Here is a 16,698-nt window from a genome sequence, read left to right on the forward strand (position 1 = left end):
CAACATATGTGATTTAAGCACAAATTATTCACCAAATATTATACCACACAATGGGCATAAAATGAAGAAAACTAATGTCAAAAATGATGGTGACTAATAGTCTTCCTGCATCTTATTAACTAGCATCATCTCAGAGAAATGCAAATCAAAGCCACAATGAGATACCATCTCACACCAGTTAGAATGGCAATCATTAAAAAGTCAGGAAACAACAGGTGCTGGAGAGGATGTGGAGAAATAGGAACACTTTTACACTGTTGGTGGGACTGTAAACTAGTTCAACCATTGTGGAAGTCAGTGTGGCAATTCCTCAGGGATCTAGAACTAGAAATACCATTTGACCCAGCCATCCCATTACTGGGTATATAACCAAAGGACTATAAATCATGCTGCTATAAAGACACATGCACACGTATGTTTATTGCGGCACTATTCACAATAGCAAAGACTTGGAACCAACCCAAATGTCCAACAATGATAGACTGGATTAAGAAAATGTGGCACATATACACCATGGAATACTATGCAGCCATAAAAAATGATGAGTTCATGTCCTTTGTAGGGACATGGATGAAATTGGAAATCATCATTCTCAGTAAACTATCGCAAGAACAAAAAACCAAACACCACAGATTCTCACTCATAGGTGGGAATTGAACAATGAGAACACATGGACACAGGAAGGGGAACATCACACTCTGGGGACTGTTGTGGGGTGGGGGGAAGAGGGGAGGCATAGCTTTAGGAGATATACCTAATGCTAAATGACGAGTTAATGGGTGCAGCACACCAGCATGGCACATGTATACATATGTAACTAACCTGCACATTGTGCACACGTACCCTAAAACTTAAATAAAAAAAAAAAGCTGGCATTTAAAAAAAAACAAAAAACTGGCATCATCATCTAACCAACTTTTCAAGGTAGAAAACCATTAGTCAGCCCTTAAACCTCATTTAATATTACTCCTTATATCCAATCCATCAGAATATCCTGGTTCTACTTCAAAAATGAATCACTTTCCTCCATGCCACTATCTCTCTAAAGCAAAGGCTGGCAAACATTTTCTTTAGAGTCAGTTATTAGCTATTTGTTACTTTAGATTTTGTAGGCCATACAGTCTCTTGCCCTTGTAATGCAAAAGCAACCAGACAATACATAAACAAATGGGCACAGTTGTGTTCCAATAAAACTTTATTTACAAAAAAAAGTGTCAGACCAGTTTTAGCCCACAGGCAGTAGTTTGCAGACCTCTGTCTTAAAGCATGCCACCATCAACTTTCCCTAAATTATGCCTAACCAGTCTCTCTGCTCCCAGTCCACCTATTTAGCATAGGGTACCCATTATTCTCTATCTCATCATTTTATTGCCTCTGTAGCACTTATCATAACATTTAATTATCATGTCCACTTGTTTTTCGTCTTTTCCTTCCAGTAGAGAGTAATTTCCTTTCCAAGAATAAGTTTGTACTGTTATAAATTTTATCCCCAGGACCAACACAGAGTCACACAGCAGACATTCAATGAACATGCGAATTTATTACACATTCTTTTTTTTTTCAGACAAGAGTGTCTCTGTCGCCCAGTCTGGAGTGTCATGGCACAATTATAGCTCACTGTAAACTCCAACTCCTGAGCTCAGCCATCCTCCCGCCTCAGCCTCCTGAGTAGCTGGGACTACAGGTGTGCACCACCATGCCTGGCTAAATTTTTTATTTTTAGTAGAGACAGGGTCTCGCTTATGTTGTCCAGGCTGGCCTCAAACTATCCTCCCGCCTCAGCTTCCCCAAAGTACTGGGATTACAGGTGTGAGCCATGCGCCTGGCCTATTACAAATTATCAATCTCATAAATCCTTTATATCTTGCGAGAAAACTAAAAAGTACACAAACATATACATAACTGTAAAAAGTGCATTGGAAGAAGAGTGCTATGAGAAGGGAGTATTGAGAAATGTAATTTAAAAGGGAAAGGGGTCTAAGAACTGTATCTCAGATAAGTGTACAGCATGTGCAAAAAAAAAAAAAAAAAAGCCTTAAGGGAATCACACAATTTATTGGAGTATTTTGGGTTTGAGTTCGGATAATTTCTAGGACGAAATAAATTCAGTTGAGTTAGAAATGGAATCTCTCAGTATCCAAACTACAGAACAACTGCTTAAATTGTTAAGATTTCCTGTTGGATTTAACAGGGAAATGGGTTAAGTCTCCTATAATTTAATGAGTCGAAATCATTTGTTTTGGTTTAAACTAATTACCAACTCAACTTATTCTGGTGATAGGGTCTCTCTCTCCCTCTTTCACTCCAAAGGCCTCCTCAAGCATTCCTCAAGGGTGTTCCCACCTCGGGGCCCTGGAGCTTTCTGCTCCTTCCACCAATTTCCCTAAATACCAAGAGTGACTAGATTTATCAAAAGGAATGAGCCTCCCAGTCACAATATCCACTCGGCAGCTTCATCTATTTTTAGCTGCCAGTCTCCTATAGGTATTTATATGTTTGGTCCCTGAATTACAGCGTCATCAATTCCTAGACCTCAGAATTCAGGCTTGTAACTTGCCCTCTCTGAGCTTTATCTCTGAATTCATCTATTTAATGAGATCGATATCTTCCTCAAAGGAAAGCAAGTAAACAATCAGCATATTGCTGGGCTCAGGAAAATCACTCAATACCTGGTAGCTTTTGTTATACAGCACAATTATTAATGAAAACTACTCATTTGGGTGCCAGAAGGCATCCCAGGTGACTTGTGGTAGATAATCACACCTTCTTTAAACCTCCTATTTAAGGCAGAATATAATGCCCTGACTCAATAGGCAATAAAACTCAATTGAACTAAATATCTCAACCTTCATTTATCTACTTACAACAAACTTCTGCCATTCACTAACAACTGGGGCATACAAGAATAAATAATGAAAATAACATTTACTGAGTGCTTAATATGGGCCAGACGCGGGGTCACATAAATACTTTGCGTATTCCCCACGTCATTTAATAATCGCAAAAACCTAGTAACGAACCCAGTTTTACAGATGAGGAGCCTGCCCAAAGTTGCTCAGCAAGTAACTGTCAGAGGCAGCTCTAGATCCCAGGGGCTGACTCCCGAGTCTACGTTCTCAACACTGAATCGGAGATTTGGTTCCAGGCCTGGAGGGGTTCACAATCTGCAGCTGTCACTGAAGAGGATCTACAGGGCAAAACCCCAACCCGAAGGGCACCGGCACGAACTGGTCCAACGCGACGCAGTACACAGGCCTCTGCGTAAGGGGCGAGCGCGGAGCTGGTACCTTTGCCTGAGGTTTCCGCGCGGGGCTGTGGCGCCGACGGATCCATCCGGCCAGGGGGAGGGGCCGAGCCCGGCTGCACGTAACACCCGGAAGGCGGCGGAGGACAGCAAGGTGGCTGGCCGGCAGGCCAATGGCGGCCAACGCTACTTCCGGCCGCCCTCCGAGCATCGCTCTTCGGCAACCCGAAGCCACAGGATGGAGGAGGGGGATCCCAGCAAAGGTAGCGACTAAGGGGACCCAAGCAGAACGGGAGGGCGACGTCCGGAGCGGCGGCAGAGCCAGGGGACGCTGTGTGAGGCTGGCAAAGCGGTGTTCACCTAGTTCTCTCGGGCTCCGCCGCCGCGGGAGGAGGACAGGAGGCCGGCAAGGCGACCCCCAAATCTTCCTAGGCTCTGACCTCCGTCTCCTAACCCCCGCAACTTCCAACCCGGTCTTGGAAAATCCCGCGAGAACGTGCTCCCGAATTGTCATTGGGATCTCGCGAGAACGAAATCTTCCTTTCTGTGGGCGGAGCAATCTTCCCGATGTCTCTCCCCTCTGAGGCCTGTAGCAGGAAGGGCCGCGGGAGTTGCGAGTGTCGCGAGGTTTGAGGTCGCTCGGTGGGCCGGGCGCTGTGCGAAGCTAGAAATAACTGGGGGCATTGAGAATGCGGTGGCTGTAAAGGGCCGCTGAGGCGGTGGAGGCCTGGCAGAGGGCGTCCCCGCGGTCGCGGCTTCTGGCTTCTCTGTGGAGCTTGGTTCTTCCGTGGTGGTGCAGCACCCCAGGAACTTCAGGAACCAGTGCTTCCTTGGAGAGCTCCCCGGGACAGCCACGGGGGCCAAGTGAAACTAGCGCGTTTTCTTGGATCCTACACTTTATAGTGAATCATAAATACTTTAAATACAAAGCCAACATTTGCTGCAAATAAACGTAAAAATACTGTTAAAGTGTAAAGTGTTTTCCTCCGTACCGTCTGACGTTTCTGGCGGTTCGTTGAACGCGGGAGAACGCTGAGCCGTCTGCACTGAGCCCGGGAGCATCTTCAGGGCAGCGCCGCCCACGCGCGAGGTGAATGAAGGACACGGCCTCTTGACACTCCCAGGCAGCACAGATAGACGGATCCGTAAGTGGCTCCCGCGCATGTTAAAATTTGTATACTGTAAGGTATTTCATGGATTGAGTGAAATACCTGACAGGGCCTGTATCCGTTCCCTATTGCCACAATAACCAATAACCACAAACTTTGTAGCTTGAAACAGCACAAATGTATCATCTGACAGACAATGCATTTATTATCTCACGGTTCTGTAGATCAGAAGTGCTACCTGGGTGTCACCCGGGCTGCACTCTTTTCTGGTGACTCCACAGGACAATCCTTAGCTTGCCTTTGCCAGCTTCTGTCCACATTCCTTGGCTTTGGTCCCTTCCTCCATCTTCAAAGCCAGTGATATGCCATCTCTCTGAACCTTCCGTCCTCAAGTCTACCGCTGATTGCAGCTGGAAAAGATTCTGAGGGCTCACCTGAGTAATCCAGGATCATCTTCCCATTTCCAGGTCTCTGCCCTTGATCACATCAGCAGAATCCTTTTGCCATGTAAGCTAATATATTCACGAATTCCGGAGATTAGGAGATAAACATCTTTGGGGGATCATTATTCTGCCTACAGTAGTGTCTTAAGAAAACAATATGGCTGTTTGCAAATAGATCTCAATTCTATGGCAGATACTAAAACCTAGTAGTATGTGTTCATAAAATGCTTCATTTAAAATATCACTTGTTTGCTTACCGGCAGGCAATAACTTTAAGCCTAAATGAAACATCTAACTCAGCCATCTATGTGTGAGTTGTTGGCCAGATCACTTCTCCGTGTTTTATTGTACTCACCTATCACCATTACAGTGAAGCTAATAATAGTAAACTACCTAAAAATGGTAATTGTAAAAAATTAGATAATTAAGTAAAACTCCTAAAACAGTGGCTGGTCATAGTAAGGAATATATGTGTTGTTATTACTATTATTATCAATGGAATGCATCCACTTGAAAGTTGCATTCTACATAGCCATTATGTCAGTTTAATATTTTGGCTAATAGGCCGGGCGCGGTGGCTCATGCCTGTAATCCCAGCACTCTGGGAGGCCAAGGTGAGCGGATCATGAGGTCAAGAGATCGAGACCATCCTGGCCAATATGGTGAAACCCCGTCTCTAATAAAAATACAAAAATTAGCTGGGCGTAGTGGCACATGCCTGTAGTCCCAGCTACTCAGGAGGCTGAGGCAGGAGAATCGCTTGAACCCGGGAGGTCTATAGAGGTTGCAGTGAGCCGAGTTCGCGCCACCGCACTCTAATCTGGCGACACAGTGAAAAACACTACTAATTATAATTGTAATTCTTGATTCTGACATGCACCCTGATATTGGAAATCTTAAAATCTAGAAAAATCTGCTGCTTGTTTTTGATGGATTATATCTCTTTTCACATTGTCTCTAAAATCAAAATGGCAAATTGAAATTTTAATCAAGCTTCTTTTTTTCCCCTACAACTACCAGGGAAGAAGTTTGATTTTTTTTCCCCTCTCTGAAATGACTAGTTGTGTAATTTTGTCTTATTTTTCCAGAGGTCCATTGAGTTAAGATGTAGCTCTTGACAGAGCTGACCTCTTAATAGAAGTGATAAGCAAATTCAGAAATAAATTTTGATTTAAATGGAAGGTATCATCTGGTTGAAGGAATACCCTTGTGACTAACAAAAGAGGAGGATACCTCATTTTCTGAGTGTTTATTATTTAACCTCACTGCTGTACTTACAGTGTATACTGAAGCAGAAATAATCATGACATGAAAATATGTCCTAGTGAACTAGTTGCCTCATAAAGTTAGACATTCTCAAATATTCCTTCCCCCAGTAGCTTTTGTCTTTGCATTGACATCCTTGTCTAGGTGCTGATATTGTGAACATCTGACGCTGTCAGACCAGTCACTTCAAAGTTAAACTGAATATCTTGTAAAATATTAAGGAATTCCTGTAGTTAATATGTGTGATGTTGGATAAATCACATGAATGAACTGAATCACATACAAAACTTTTGGCAAAGGAGGATCTAGCAAAAATTAAGCCAATTAAAACTACAAAAGAGAAAAAAATAACACAGATGGTGATAACACAGGCATTTCAAAAGAGGCTCATGGAAGGATGATTAAACCCACCAATAATTTGCCAAAAAATAGTCTCTCTTTATCTTCACACTGCAAAAGTCAAATATATATCTGTATGTGGTTGACAGATCTCCAGAATTGTGAGTTAATCTAGCAAAAAGGCTCCAGAAAAAAATAGATATGAAACTCTAAGACAACACAAGAAATTAAGTCTTTCGAGTTTTAGATGATTTTAGGTTGCAGCATTTCTCCCTTCATACGTCGTTCCAGCCAATAAGGAAGCAAAGATGAGTGAAGGCAAGAGAAAGGAGATAAAATAGACCTGTCCTTCCTTGCCACAAATAACCTAAATCTTAAAGTTTAAAACTCAACGTTGCACAACAGTGTGAACATACTTAACACTATTAAACCGTACACTTAAAAATGGTTAAGAAGGTACATTTTATATAATATGTTCTTTCTTATCACAATTTAAAAAGCAAAACACAACAAAAAAGCTCCGGCCAAAGAAAGGAAAATTTGAGGCTTGAATGAGGTATAGTGAAAGATATATAGAGTCAGTGTTAGAAGTATGTCATGGTCCCATATAATGAATATCATTACACCTTGAATATTCACCAACACCATTTTTACTTCTTAGACTCAATAAATAGACAAATAATAGAACATTTAATACCTCATGTCAGATAAGTATAAAAATCCTGCAACAAAACACCAAGAAATACTGGTTGAAACATGTTTATAAAAACTCTCAAAATATAAAAGCGAATGCTTATACACTGTTGATGGGAATGTAAATTAGTACAACCTCTATGGAAAACAGTATGGAGATTTCTCAAAGAACTAAAAGTAGAATTACCATTTGATGCACGAATCCCACTACTGAGTACCCAAAGGAAAATAAATCATTATATTGAAAAGACACCCACACTTGTATGTTACCACAGTAAAGTTCACAATAACAACGTCATGGAATCGATCTAAGTGTCTATCAGGAGATGACTGGATAAAGAAAATGTGGTATATAAACACCATGGAATATATTGCAGCCATAAAAAAAAAAGAATAAAACCATGTCTTTTGCAGCAACATGGATGGAGCTGGAGGCCATTATCCTAAGTGAAATGACTCAGAAACAGAAAATCAAATACCACGTGTTTTCACTTAAAAGTGGGAGCTAACTAATAGATACATATGGACATGCAGAAGGAAATAATAGACACAGAGGACTCCAAAAGTGGGTAGAATGGGAGAGAGGTGAGGGTTGAAAAATTATCTGTTGGGAACAACTTTCACTCTGAGTGACGGGTACACTAGAAGTGCAAACCTCACCATTATGCAATATACCCATGTAACAAGCCTGTACTGTACCCTCTGAATCTATAAAAATTTAAAAAATAAAAAAATCTCAAAATGCATAGCTGAGCTTTCAAGAAGTACATGAAATACTCATAGATCAAAAATAAGGAAGGAACTGAAAACTAGTTTATTAAGATGGCACTTATACCACTCCTTTCCTGGACACATTTGTCTGGCTCAGTTACAAAAAGGTCTGAATTTTCACAGGCTTGTGGGAGCAGAAGACATGGTCTTAAGCTCCCACAAGGTCCCACATTGAAACTGAGCCTCCCATTTGAAATCAGAAAGCTTGAAAGGTAACATCCTTAGTGAAATGGTGAGCTAGAAGAAAAAAGTCTGGATAGCAGAAAAGGAGGATGAAGAGGGATTTGTCTGCCTTGGCATGGGATTTTTGAAGGGGTATTCTTAATTCCCTCTGAAATTTTGAAACCACAGCTATGCCCTCAAATTTAGGATTTGAATGTATACAATCTGCGTTACCTAAGAAACTCCAAGCCAAGATAATAGCATAATGTAGTGCCTGGTTAACTGCATCTAGGTTGCTAGAAAGAAGCATGCACATCCTGGCCTGGCCCTTGTTCCTTGTTTTTGTCTCTTTTTCCAAATCATCCCTAAAGAAGTTGGAAGCAGCTTAGGAAGTAGGAGAGGAAGGTGAGGCATAAATCATATAAAAGAAGCAATCACCCCCACATTTTCCCCTGCCAACCACTTGCCTGTACCAAGTGTGAGCTCTGAAAGGAGAAGTCTTTAAGGTTAAACAAGTGTTGAAGTCTTAATTTTTTTTATTACATGGACTTCACCAAACTGACTTTTTGTTTGTCTCTTTTTAGTGGCTAGAAGTGACCCCAGGATTTTTTTATTATCAAGAGAGACTAGAAGAATCATGAGACTTTTCCTAGTTGCCTTTCAAGAATACGAAGAAAAAAATGGTTCTCAAAGAGTGTTTGAATGAGTATTGTTCCAATAAATGAACTTATATTCATATTTCATCCCCTGAGTCCTGGTGTTTCAACATCCGTTAGAACTGAATAATCATACTGCATATCAAAGTTTGTGGGAAATTTCTAAAGTGTAAAAAATGCTTATATTGAAAAAGAAGAAAAGCTGAAAATTAATTGTGCTTCCAACAACTTTAAAAAAGGACAACAAGCTAATCCTAAAGAAACTAGAATAAAAGGAAAAAATAAACAAGTTAAAGAGTAATTTTAAAAAACACAATAGAAATGATCAACGAAGCCAAAAGTTGATTCTTTGAAAAGATTAATGAAGTAGGCAAACCACTGGTGAGATGAATCAAGAAAAATAGAGAAAAGACTCAAATAAACATTAGGAATGGAAAATAGGGCAATGCTAAAGAGAATTCAAAGATCAGAAAAATATGGGAGTACACTAAAAACGATTTCATGCCCAAGTGTTCAAATCTATATTGCCTTTAAAAATATATGAAAAAGGAGTCGGACACTGTGGCTCATGCCTATAATCCCAGCACTTTGGAAGGCTGAGGTGGGTGAATCACAAGGTCAAGAGATCAAGACCATCCTGGCTAACACAGGGAAAACCCGTCTCTACTAAAAATACAAAAAATTAGCTGGGCGTGGTGGCACACGCTTTTAAAAAGACACTGTCTTTTTAAAACCATAAACACAATGATATCTGTTATCACTACTTCTACTCATCATTGATCTTAACCATTTCAATAATAAAAGATACTATATATAAATTATAGATATTGAGAAGGAAGACCAAAACTGCTACTATTCACAAACAATATTATTATTCACCTAAAAAGCAAGAGAATATGCAAGTAAATCTTTAGAATAAGAGAATTCAATATGGTTTGAGGATACAAGTGCAATTTATAAAAATCAACTGTATTTCTATACACTAGCTACACAAGTTAGAAAATATAATTTTTAAAATGTATTTTTACAGTAGCAACCAATAATATATAAGAATAGCTAATAATTATCTAAAAATGTGTGCAAGTTGCTTATAGAAGCAATAATAAAACCATATTGTAAACCTACATAAAGGAGAGATATACCATGTTCATGGTATAAAAAAATATAGATGTCAATTTTTCCAAAATTATTCATAGTGCAATTCCTTGCCAGATTACTGGCAGGTTTTTTTCCCCTGGACCTTGACAAGAGGATTGTAAAATTTATATGAAGGCGTAAAGTGCCAAGAATGATCAAGGCAATTTTGATAAAACATAAAAAAGGAACAGAGGAATAAATGGTGATGGAACTTCCCACAGAGGAGGGAAATAGGGTTGAACTTCTTATCCTATACACAAAGTTAAATTCCAAGTAAATTAAAAACAAAATGTAAAATGCAAAACTTTTAGAAAACTTTAAAATTAGAAAAAATGTAAAAACCAATCCAACAAGTTATTTTTACACATCCAAATTTTCCAGTCATCCCAGCACAGTTGTCAAATATCAAATGAGTGGTAAAGTACTAGAATGATGAAAGAAGTGGTATAATTATACCACTTGTAGGACTACTTACAAAGCAGCTGCCTTCCTAGACATGCTTTTATTCTAACTCTTTAAATGAATAGGATTGTATTATATTGTTTACATGTCAAAATTTGCATGTCAATGATGCATATATGGTTATGTTCAGAGCATTCCTTTTGGCATTCTTTTGTTTTTTAATGTAAGATTTTAATTTAATGACAAATGCAAAAAATATAAACATGAAACATGAGATTTATATCATATATGATTAACTTCTTATAAAAATAATCAGCATAAAACACTAGCATGTCCATATAAGAACATGCTACTCAGCTTTGTTAGCCTTAAATAAACAAAGGTGGGTTGTTTAAAATGTAAATGTAAATCAATAGATTAATATTGCTTTAATAAATACAACAAATGCAGACTTAATTACAATAAAATTTAAAATGCTAAAACTAATTATTGAAAGTTAAATTATAAATTGAATAAGATTTCACATAAAATATTGACATAATACTCGGACTTAATCCTTATCATTCTTCCCTCATACATATCCAAAAATGTTGTAGCATAGAGAGCTGGCTGATATAAGTTCCACAGAAAGACTTTTTCCCATCTAGAAAAATACAAAATTGTATTTTTCCAACGAATAAGCTGCAAAAATCAATTACATATTCATAATAGAATCTACCTCCTCCACCCCATAAAGATTCTAAAGTAATATGAATTACATTTGAAGGACATCAAGATAATCCCTCCCAAAATGTAGATTTACAATATTGTGTAAATCTTCATGGAAACGTTACATATTTGAATCATGGTGAAATCATAGGGTGAAAAATTTTTTCTATTCTTACCATGGACTCCACTAGTGGTCTTCAGATTACATGACCTATAGGCTCCATTTCAACTCTAAAATTCTATATGATTTCTGCTGAAGATAACTTTTATCTCAGTTATTTTAGAATGCATCACCTCATCTTTGGCAACTTTCCTTGAATTGAATTTTGATTGCTTAAATTCTTCAAGCAAGGCAGACTTTTTCAAAAGAGAAGCTACATAGACATGGTTTAAATATTTTAGGTTCAAATTTTAAACCATGTCTATATACTTTGTAAAGATGATTGCCAAAGTTTTACTTTTCAAAAATGTTCCCAAAGTAATTGACAGCTTAGGTACCATGAAACAAGGGTAAAGAGAATTCTATGGCCATTACAAGATATGCAGACTTGAATAGTGATTCTGAATGCAAATATAATCTTATACTTCATTTATAAGGATCATTTTTATCACGTTGCCCTAAATTGGAATGCAATGGCATGATCTGGGAATTGACAGTGTTTGGTTAAAAAGAAATTAACTTGAGGAATTAATTAAGACAGGGAAACATAAAAAGCATGTAAAAGGTAAGTGAGTTTATTTTTAAACTGGATACTATTTTTTTTAATATAAAGCAACTCTTTCAGGGGAACTGCTCTCTCCAATTTATGCACAGATTATTTGACAGACTGGTTGAAATATCCCACACCACTTTTGCACAGTGGAAATCCAAAACCCAAAGAATTCATATTTTCAAGACTGTTAACACCTTCTCAAATTTCTATAATTCATTCAATTTCTGTAGAAAAACATGAGCTTTATTTTTCTTACTATTAATTATTTATATAGTTCAGTTTCACAAATAGGTTCTCAATATCTAAAAGCCTGCAATAATTTCACTGTTGAAAACATTTTCTTAAAGTTTTTATGCATTTACTAGTGTTGTCACAATAAGGCCTTGTATGGCTGTGAATTGTCCTTGGGCTTTTGATATTCACAACCAGGAGAGGATCTCTTTTCTTTTTCTGTCAACCTTTTTAATACTTTTCTTTCTTTTTTTTTTTTTTTTTTTGAGACGGAGTCTTGCTCTGTCTGGAGTGCAATTGTGCAGGCGCGATCTCGCCTCACTGCAAGCTCTGCCTTCCGGGTTCAAGCGATTCTCCTGCCTCAGCCTCCCGAGTAGCTGGGATTACAGGCACCCACCACCACGCCTGGCTAATTTTTTGTATTTTTAGTAGAGACGGGGTTTCACCGTGTTAGCCAGGATGGTCTTGATCTCCTGACCTTGTGATCCCCCCCGCCTCAGCCTCCCAAAGTGCTGGGATTACAGGCATGAGCCACCGCGCTGGCCGTATTACTTTTCTTAAAGAAAGACTATGTCAGTTCCTAAGTCTATGGCACCTTGAAAATTTACATGCCTGTTAAAGGTGGACATTTGTACTGTATTTTTAGATGATAGTTAAGAAAAGGAGATGATGGGGGGAGTTCACACATGGTCAAATATCATTAGAAAATAATAATTCCACTAAGCAAAATAAGCCTAAGACCATAACAAAGATGAATTAAACGAAGAAAGTCCACATTCTGTCTTCCACTTTTGTTTGTGTTTTAACTTAGCATTCATTGATAAAAGAGGATATTCTTGAAGGAAAAAAGTTAAAATTACCACTTTTTTCTGCTTTTAAGTATTTTAATTATTGTGGTACGTATCACTAGTCTAAAGGAATAAAGTATAAATTTCTTGTCATCTATATTACTCCTTCAAAAACATGGTTTTTCCAAGTTGGTCACAGTTTAGCAGGGAAGAAAGGGTTGTAAACCAAGTACAGTGTGATACTATACAGTGACTCATACTGTATAAATACATACTGATGCATATTTGACCAAGACTAGTATCTTTCAGATTTCAGATATGAGTGTATAAGCCAATGGTAATTTGCATGGTTCTTTTCCTAACTATGTATTTTTTAATATTTCTTATAACCTGTAGACCACTTACTGAAACTAACTCAGTTTAGTGTTGAATTCTATTAGATGTCTTTTTCTTATTTGTCTGCTGTAAAAAAATCCCTAGTTATTGAGACAAATTGCAAAAGAAATAATATATTTTAGAAAATCTTAGAAAAGTTGCCAGTCACCTGGGTGACAATTCAGTTATTCATTCATTCAACAAATATTTGTTTAGTACATCTGCCATATACTAAGAACACCGCTAGGCACCGAAGATAACAGCTATGAAACAGAAAAACATAGTTCCTACCCTCATAAAACCCAAAGTCATCAATGTCTCCAAAAATTTTGGCTAAAACATGGAGAGTACACAAATTCTTACATAGTTAAATAGTACAGCTATTATTGGAATCATTTTCATACTTAGACACAGTATATAGTAAAATTTAAGAATATCAAAGGCAAATTTCTAAAAGTTTTCAGAAAGAAACATCCCTTACAAATGAACAGGTAACATATTCATATTAGACACTTTAAAAACTTCTGCAAAAATGACAGCTGAGTTGGCCGGGCATAGTGGCTCATGCCTGTAATCCCAGCACTTTGGGAGGATGAGGCGGGTGGATCACGAAGTCAGGAGTTCGAGACCAGCCTGGCCAACATGGTGAAAACCCACCTCTACTAAATATACAAAAATTAGCTGGGCATGGTGGCATGCATCTGTAATCTCAGCACTTTGAGAGGCCGAGGTGGGCAGATCACAAAGTCAGGAGTTCGAGACCAGCCTGGCCAACGTGGTGAAAGCCCACCTCTACTAAATATACAAAAATTAGCTGGGTGTGGTGGCGCATGCCTGTAATCCCAGCTACTTGGGAGGCTGAGGCAGGAGAATCGCTTGACCCCAGGAGGCAGAAGTTGCAGTGAACTGAGTTTGCACCACTGCACTCCAGCCTGGGTGACAGAGTGAGACTCCATCTCAAAAAACAAAACAAAACAAAACAAAAAACTGAGATATAGGTTTTTTTTTTTTTTTTTTTTTTGAGACAGAGTCTCGCTCTGTCACCAGGCTAGAGTGCAGTGGCGCAATCGGCTCACTGCAACCTCTGCCTCCCAGTGTCAAGCGATTCTCCTGCCTCAGCCTCCCAAGTAGCTGGGACTACAGGCGTGCACCACCATGCCCGGCTAATTTTTGTATTTTTAGTAGAGATGGGGTTACACCATGTTGGCCAGGATGGTCTCAATCTCTTGATCTCGTGATCCACCTGCCTTGGCCTCCCAAAATGCTGGGATTACAGGCGTTAGCTACCATGCCAGGCCTGAGTTATACTTTTTTAGTATTGGAGAAAAAAATCTTTGAAGCTAGAATCTTGCACTCATCTGGATTGGCATTTAAATATGAAAAGTGCAATAGAAATAATCTCAGCCATATAAAACCTCAGAAAGGTTGCCACACAAAGACCCTATTGAAAATATTGGCTACAATAATAGCAGGAGACTTTAATACCACATTCTCAATGGCAAATATTACAAGTAGACAGAAAATAAATAAATAACACAAACAACACTGTAGACAAATTGGACTAACAGACATATAGAGAATACTATGCCCAACAACAGCAGAATATATATTTTTCTCAACTGCACAGGGAGCATTCTCCAGGGTAGACTATATGTTAGGTCACAAAACAAGCCTGAATAAATTTTAAAAGATTGAAATCATACTGTGTATCTTTCCCAATCAAAATGGAATGAAACTAGAAATCAACAGCGGAAGAAAAAAAGAAAAATTCACAAATTGTGGAAAGTAAACAACACACTCTTAAACATCTAAAGGGTCAAAGAAGAAATCACAAGGGAAATTAGAAAATATCTTGAGACAAATGAAAATAAAAACAACATACTAAAACTTACAGGATGCAGTGAATGTAGTCAGAAGAAGGAAAATTATAGCTGTAAATGCTTACATTAAAAAAGAAGAAAGCTCTCAAATCAGTGCTCTAACTTTCTACCTTATGGAACTGGAAAAACAAGTACAAACTAAACCCAAGCCTAGCAAAGGGAAAAAAATAACAAAGATGAGAATAGACATGGAGAATAGAAAAATAATAGAGAAAATCAGCAAAACTGAGAGTTGGTTCTTTTAAAAGCTCAAGAAAATTGACAAACTTTTAGCTAGATTGACTTAAAAAAAGATGACTCAAGTGATTGAAATAAAAATAAAAAATTGCTGATTTTATAGAAATAAAAAGAATTATGACAGTAGCATGAACAATTGTAAACCAACAAATTAGATAACCCAGATGAAACTGACAAATTCCTAGAAACACACAACCTACCAAAACTAAATTATAAAGAAATATAAAATCTGAGTAGACCTTTTTAATGAGTAAGGCAATTGAATTAATAATCAAAAACCTCCTAACAAAGAAAAGCCTCGGAGCAGGTGTCTTCACTGGTGAATTCTACCAAACATTCAAAGAAAGATTAATGCCAATCCTTCTCAAACTCTTCCAAAAAAATAAAGAGGAGTGAGCAGTTCTTATCTAAGTCTGTAAGTCCAGCATTACTTGATATCAAAGCCAGAGAAATATGCTACCAGGAAAGAAAACTAATATCCCTTAAGATTATTGAGGCAAAATACTCAACAAAATACTAGCAAGCCAAATTCAAGAGTATATTAAAAGGATTACACACCATGACCAGGTGGGATTTATTACTGGAATACAAGGATGGCTCAATACACAAAAATCAATGTAATGCACCACATTAACAAGTAAAGGACATAAAAACACACAATCATCTCAATTGATACAGAGAAAGTATTTGACATAGTTCAATACCCTTTCATGATTAGAAAAAAAAAAAAAAAACTCAACAAACTAGGACTAGAAGGAAATTACCACAACATAATAAAAGCCATATATGAACAACCCACAGCTCAAACATCACACTCAATGGTGAAAGAGTGAAAGCTTTTCCTCTAAGATCAGGAATAAGGCAAGGATGCTGTTTTGCCACTTCTATTCAACATAGTAGTAGAATTCATAGTCAGTGCAGTGAAGTAAGAAAGAAAAATTAAAGGCATCGCAATTGGAAAAGAAGGAATAACATTGTCTCTGTTCACAGATGACATCATTTTATATGTAGAAAACCCTAAAGATTTTACACAAACAAATCGGTTAGAGCTAATAAACTGATTTGGGAAAGTTGCAAAATCACAAAATCGACATGCAAAAATCATTGCTTTTCTAAACATTAGCAATGAATAAACCAAAAAGGAAATTAAGAAAATATTTCAACTTACAATAGCATCTCCTCCAGCCAAAAACAACAAAAGCCACTTAGGAATTAATACAACTAAGGAGTTGAAAGACTTGTACACTAAAAACTACAAAATATTGCTGAAAGATATTAAAGAAGACACAAATAAATTGGGGAAAAAAACAGTGTTCATGAATTGGAAGACTCGATATTGTTGAGATGTCACTGCTACCCAAAGCATACCACAGATTCAATGCAATCCCTATTGATATTCCAATGCTTTTTCATAGCAATAAAAAATCCATTCTGAAATTCATACAGAATCTCAAGAGACTTCGTATAGCCAACTCAATCTTGTAAAATAACAAAGTTGTAGGTCATATACTTTCTTATTTCAAAGCTACAGTAATCAAAACAGT

At 37.7% G+C, this 16,698-nt stretch overlaps 1 protein-coding gene and 1 long non-coding RNA gene across 7 annotated transcripts in view; one reads left to right on the forward strand and one right to left on the reverse strand.

The window, feature by feature from the left end:
• The window catches only part of ERCC6L2 (ERCC excision repair 6 like 2), a 186,428-nt gene extending 182,580 nt beyond the window's left edge, over positions 1 to 3,848 (reverse strand). For all 5 annotated transcript variants that reach the window (XR_004673385.3, XM_034967797.3, XM_003811162.7 and 2 more), the window contains exon 1: positions 3,288 to 3,848. Coding sequence is in view for 4 of the 5 variants with exons in the window: in XM_034967797.3 (XP_034823688.1) it covers positions 3,288 to 3,333 (46 nt within the window). In the remaining variant the exon portion in view is untranslated. The remainder of the gene's footprint in view (positions 1 to 3,287) is intronic.
• A 404-nt stretch (positions 3,849 to 4,252) lies between these two features.
• Positions 4,253 to 16,698, forward strand: part of LOC134728572 (uncharacterized) — a 115,509-nt gene continuing 103,063 nt past the window's right edge. For both annotated transcript variants that reach the window (XR_010109116.1, XR_010109117.1), the window contains exon 1: positions 4,253 to 4,389. This is a non-coding gene — a long non-coding RNA (uncharacterized LOC134728572). The remainder of the gene's footprint in view (positions 4,390 to 16,698) is intronic.

This window comes from Pan paniscus, chromosome 11, assembly GCF_029289425.2.
Source record: "Pan paniscus chromosome 11, NHGRI_mPanPan1-v2.0_pri, whole genome shotgun sequence".
Classification (NCBI taxonomy): Eukaryota; Metazoa; Chordata; class Mammalia; order Primates; family Hominidae; genus Pan; species Pan paniscus.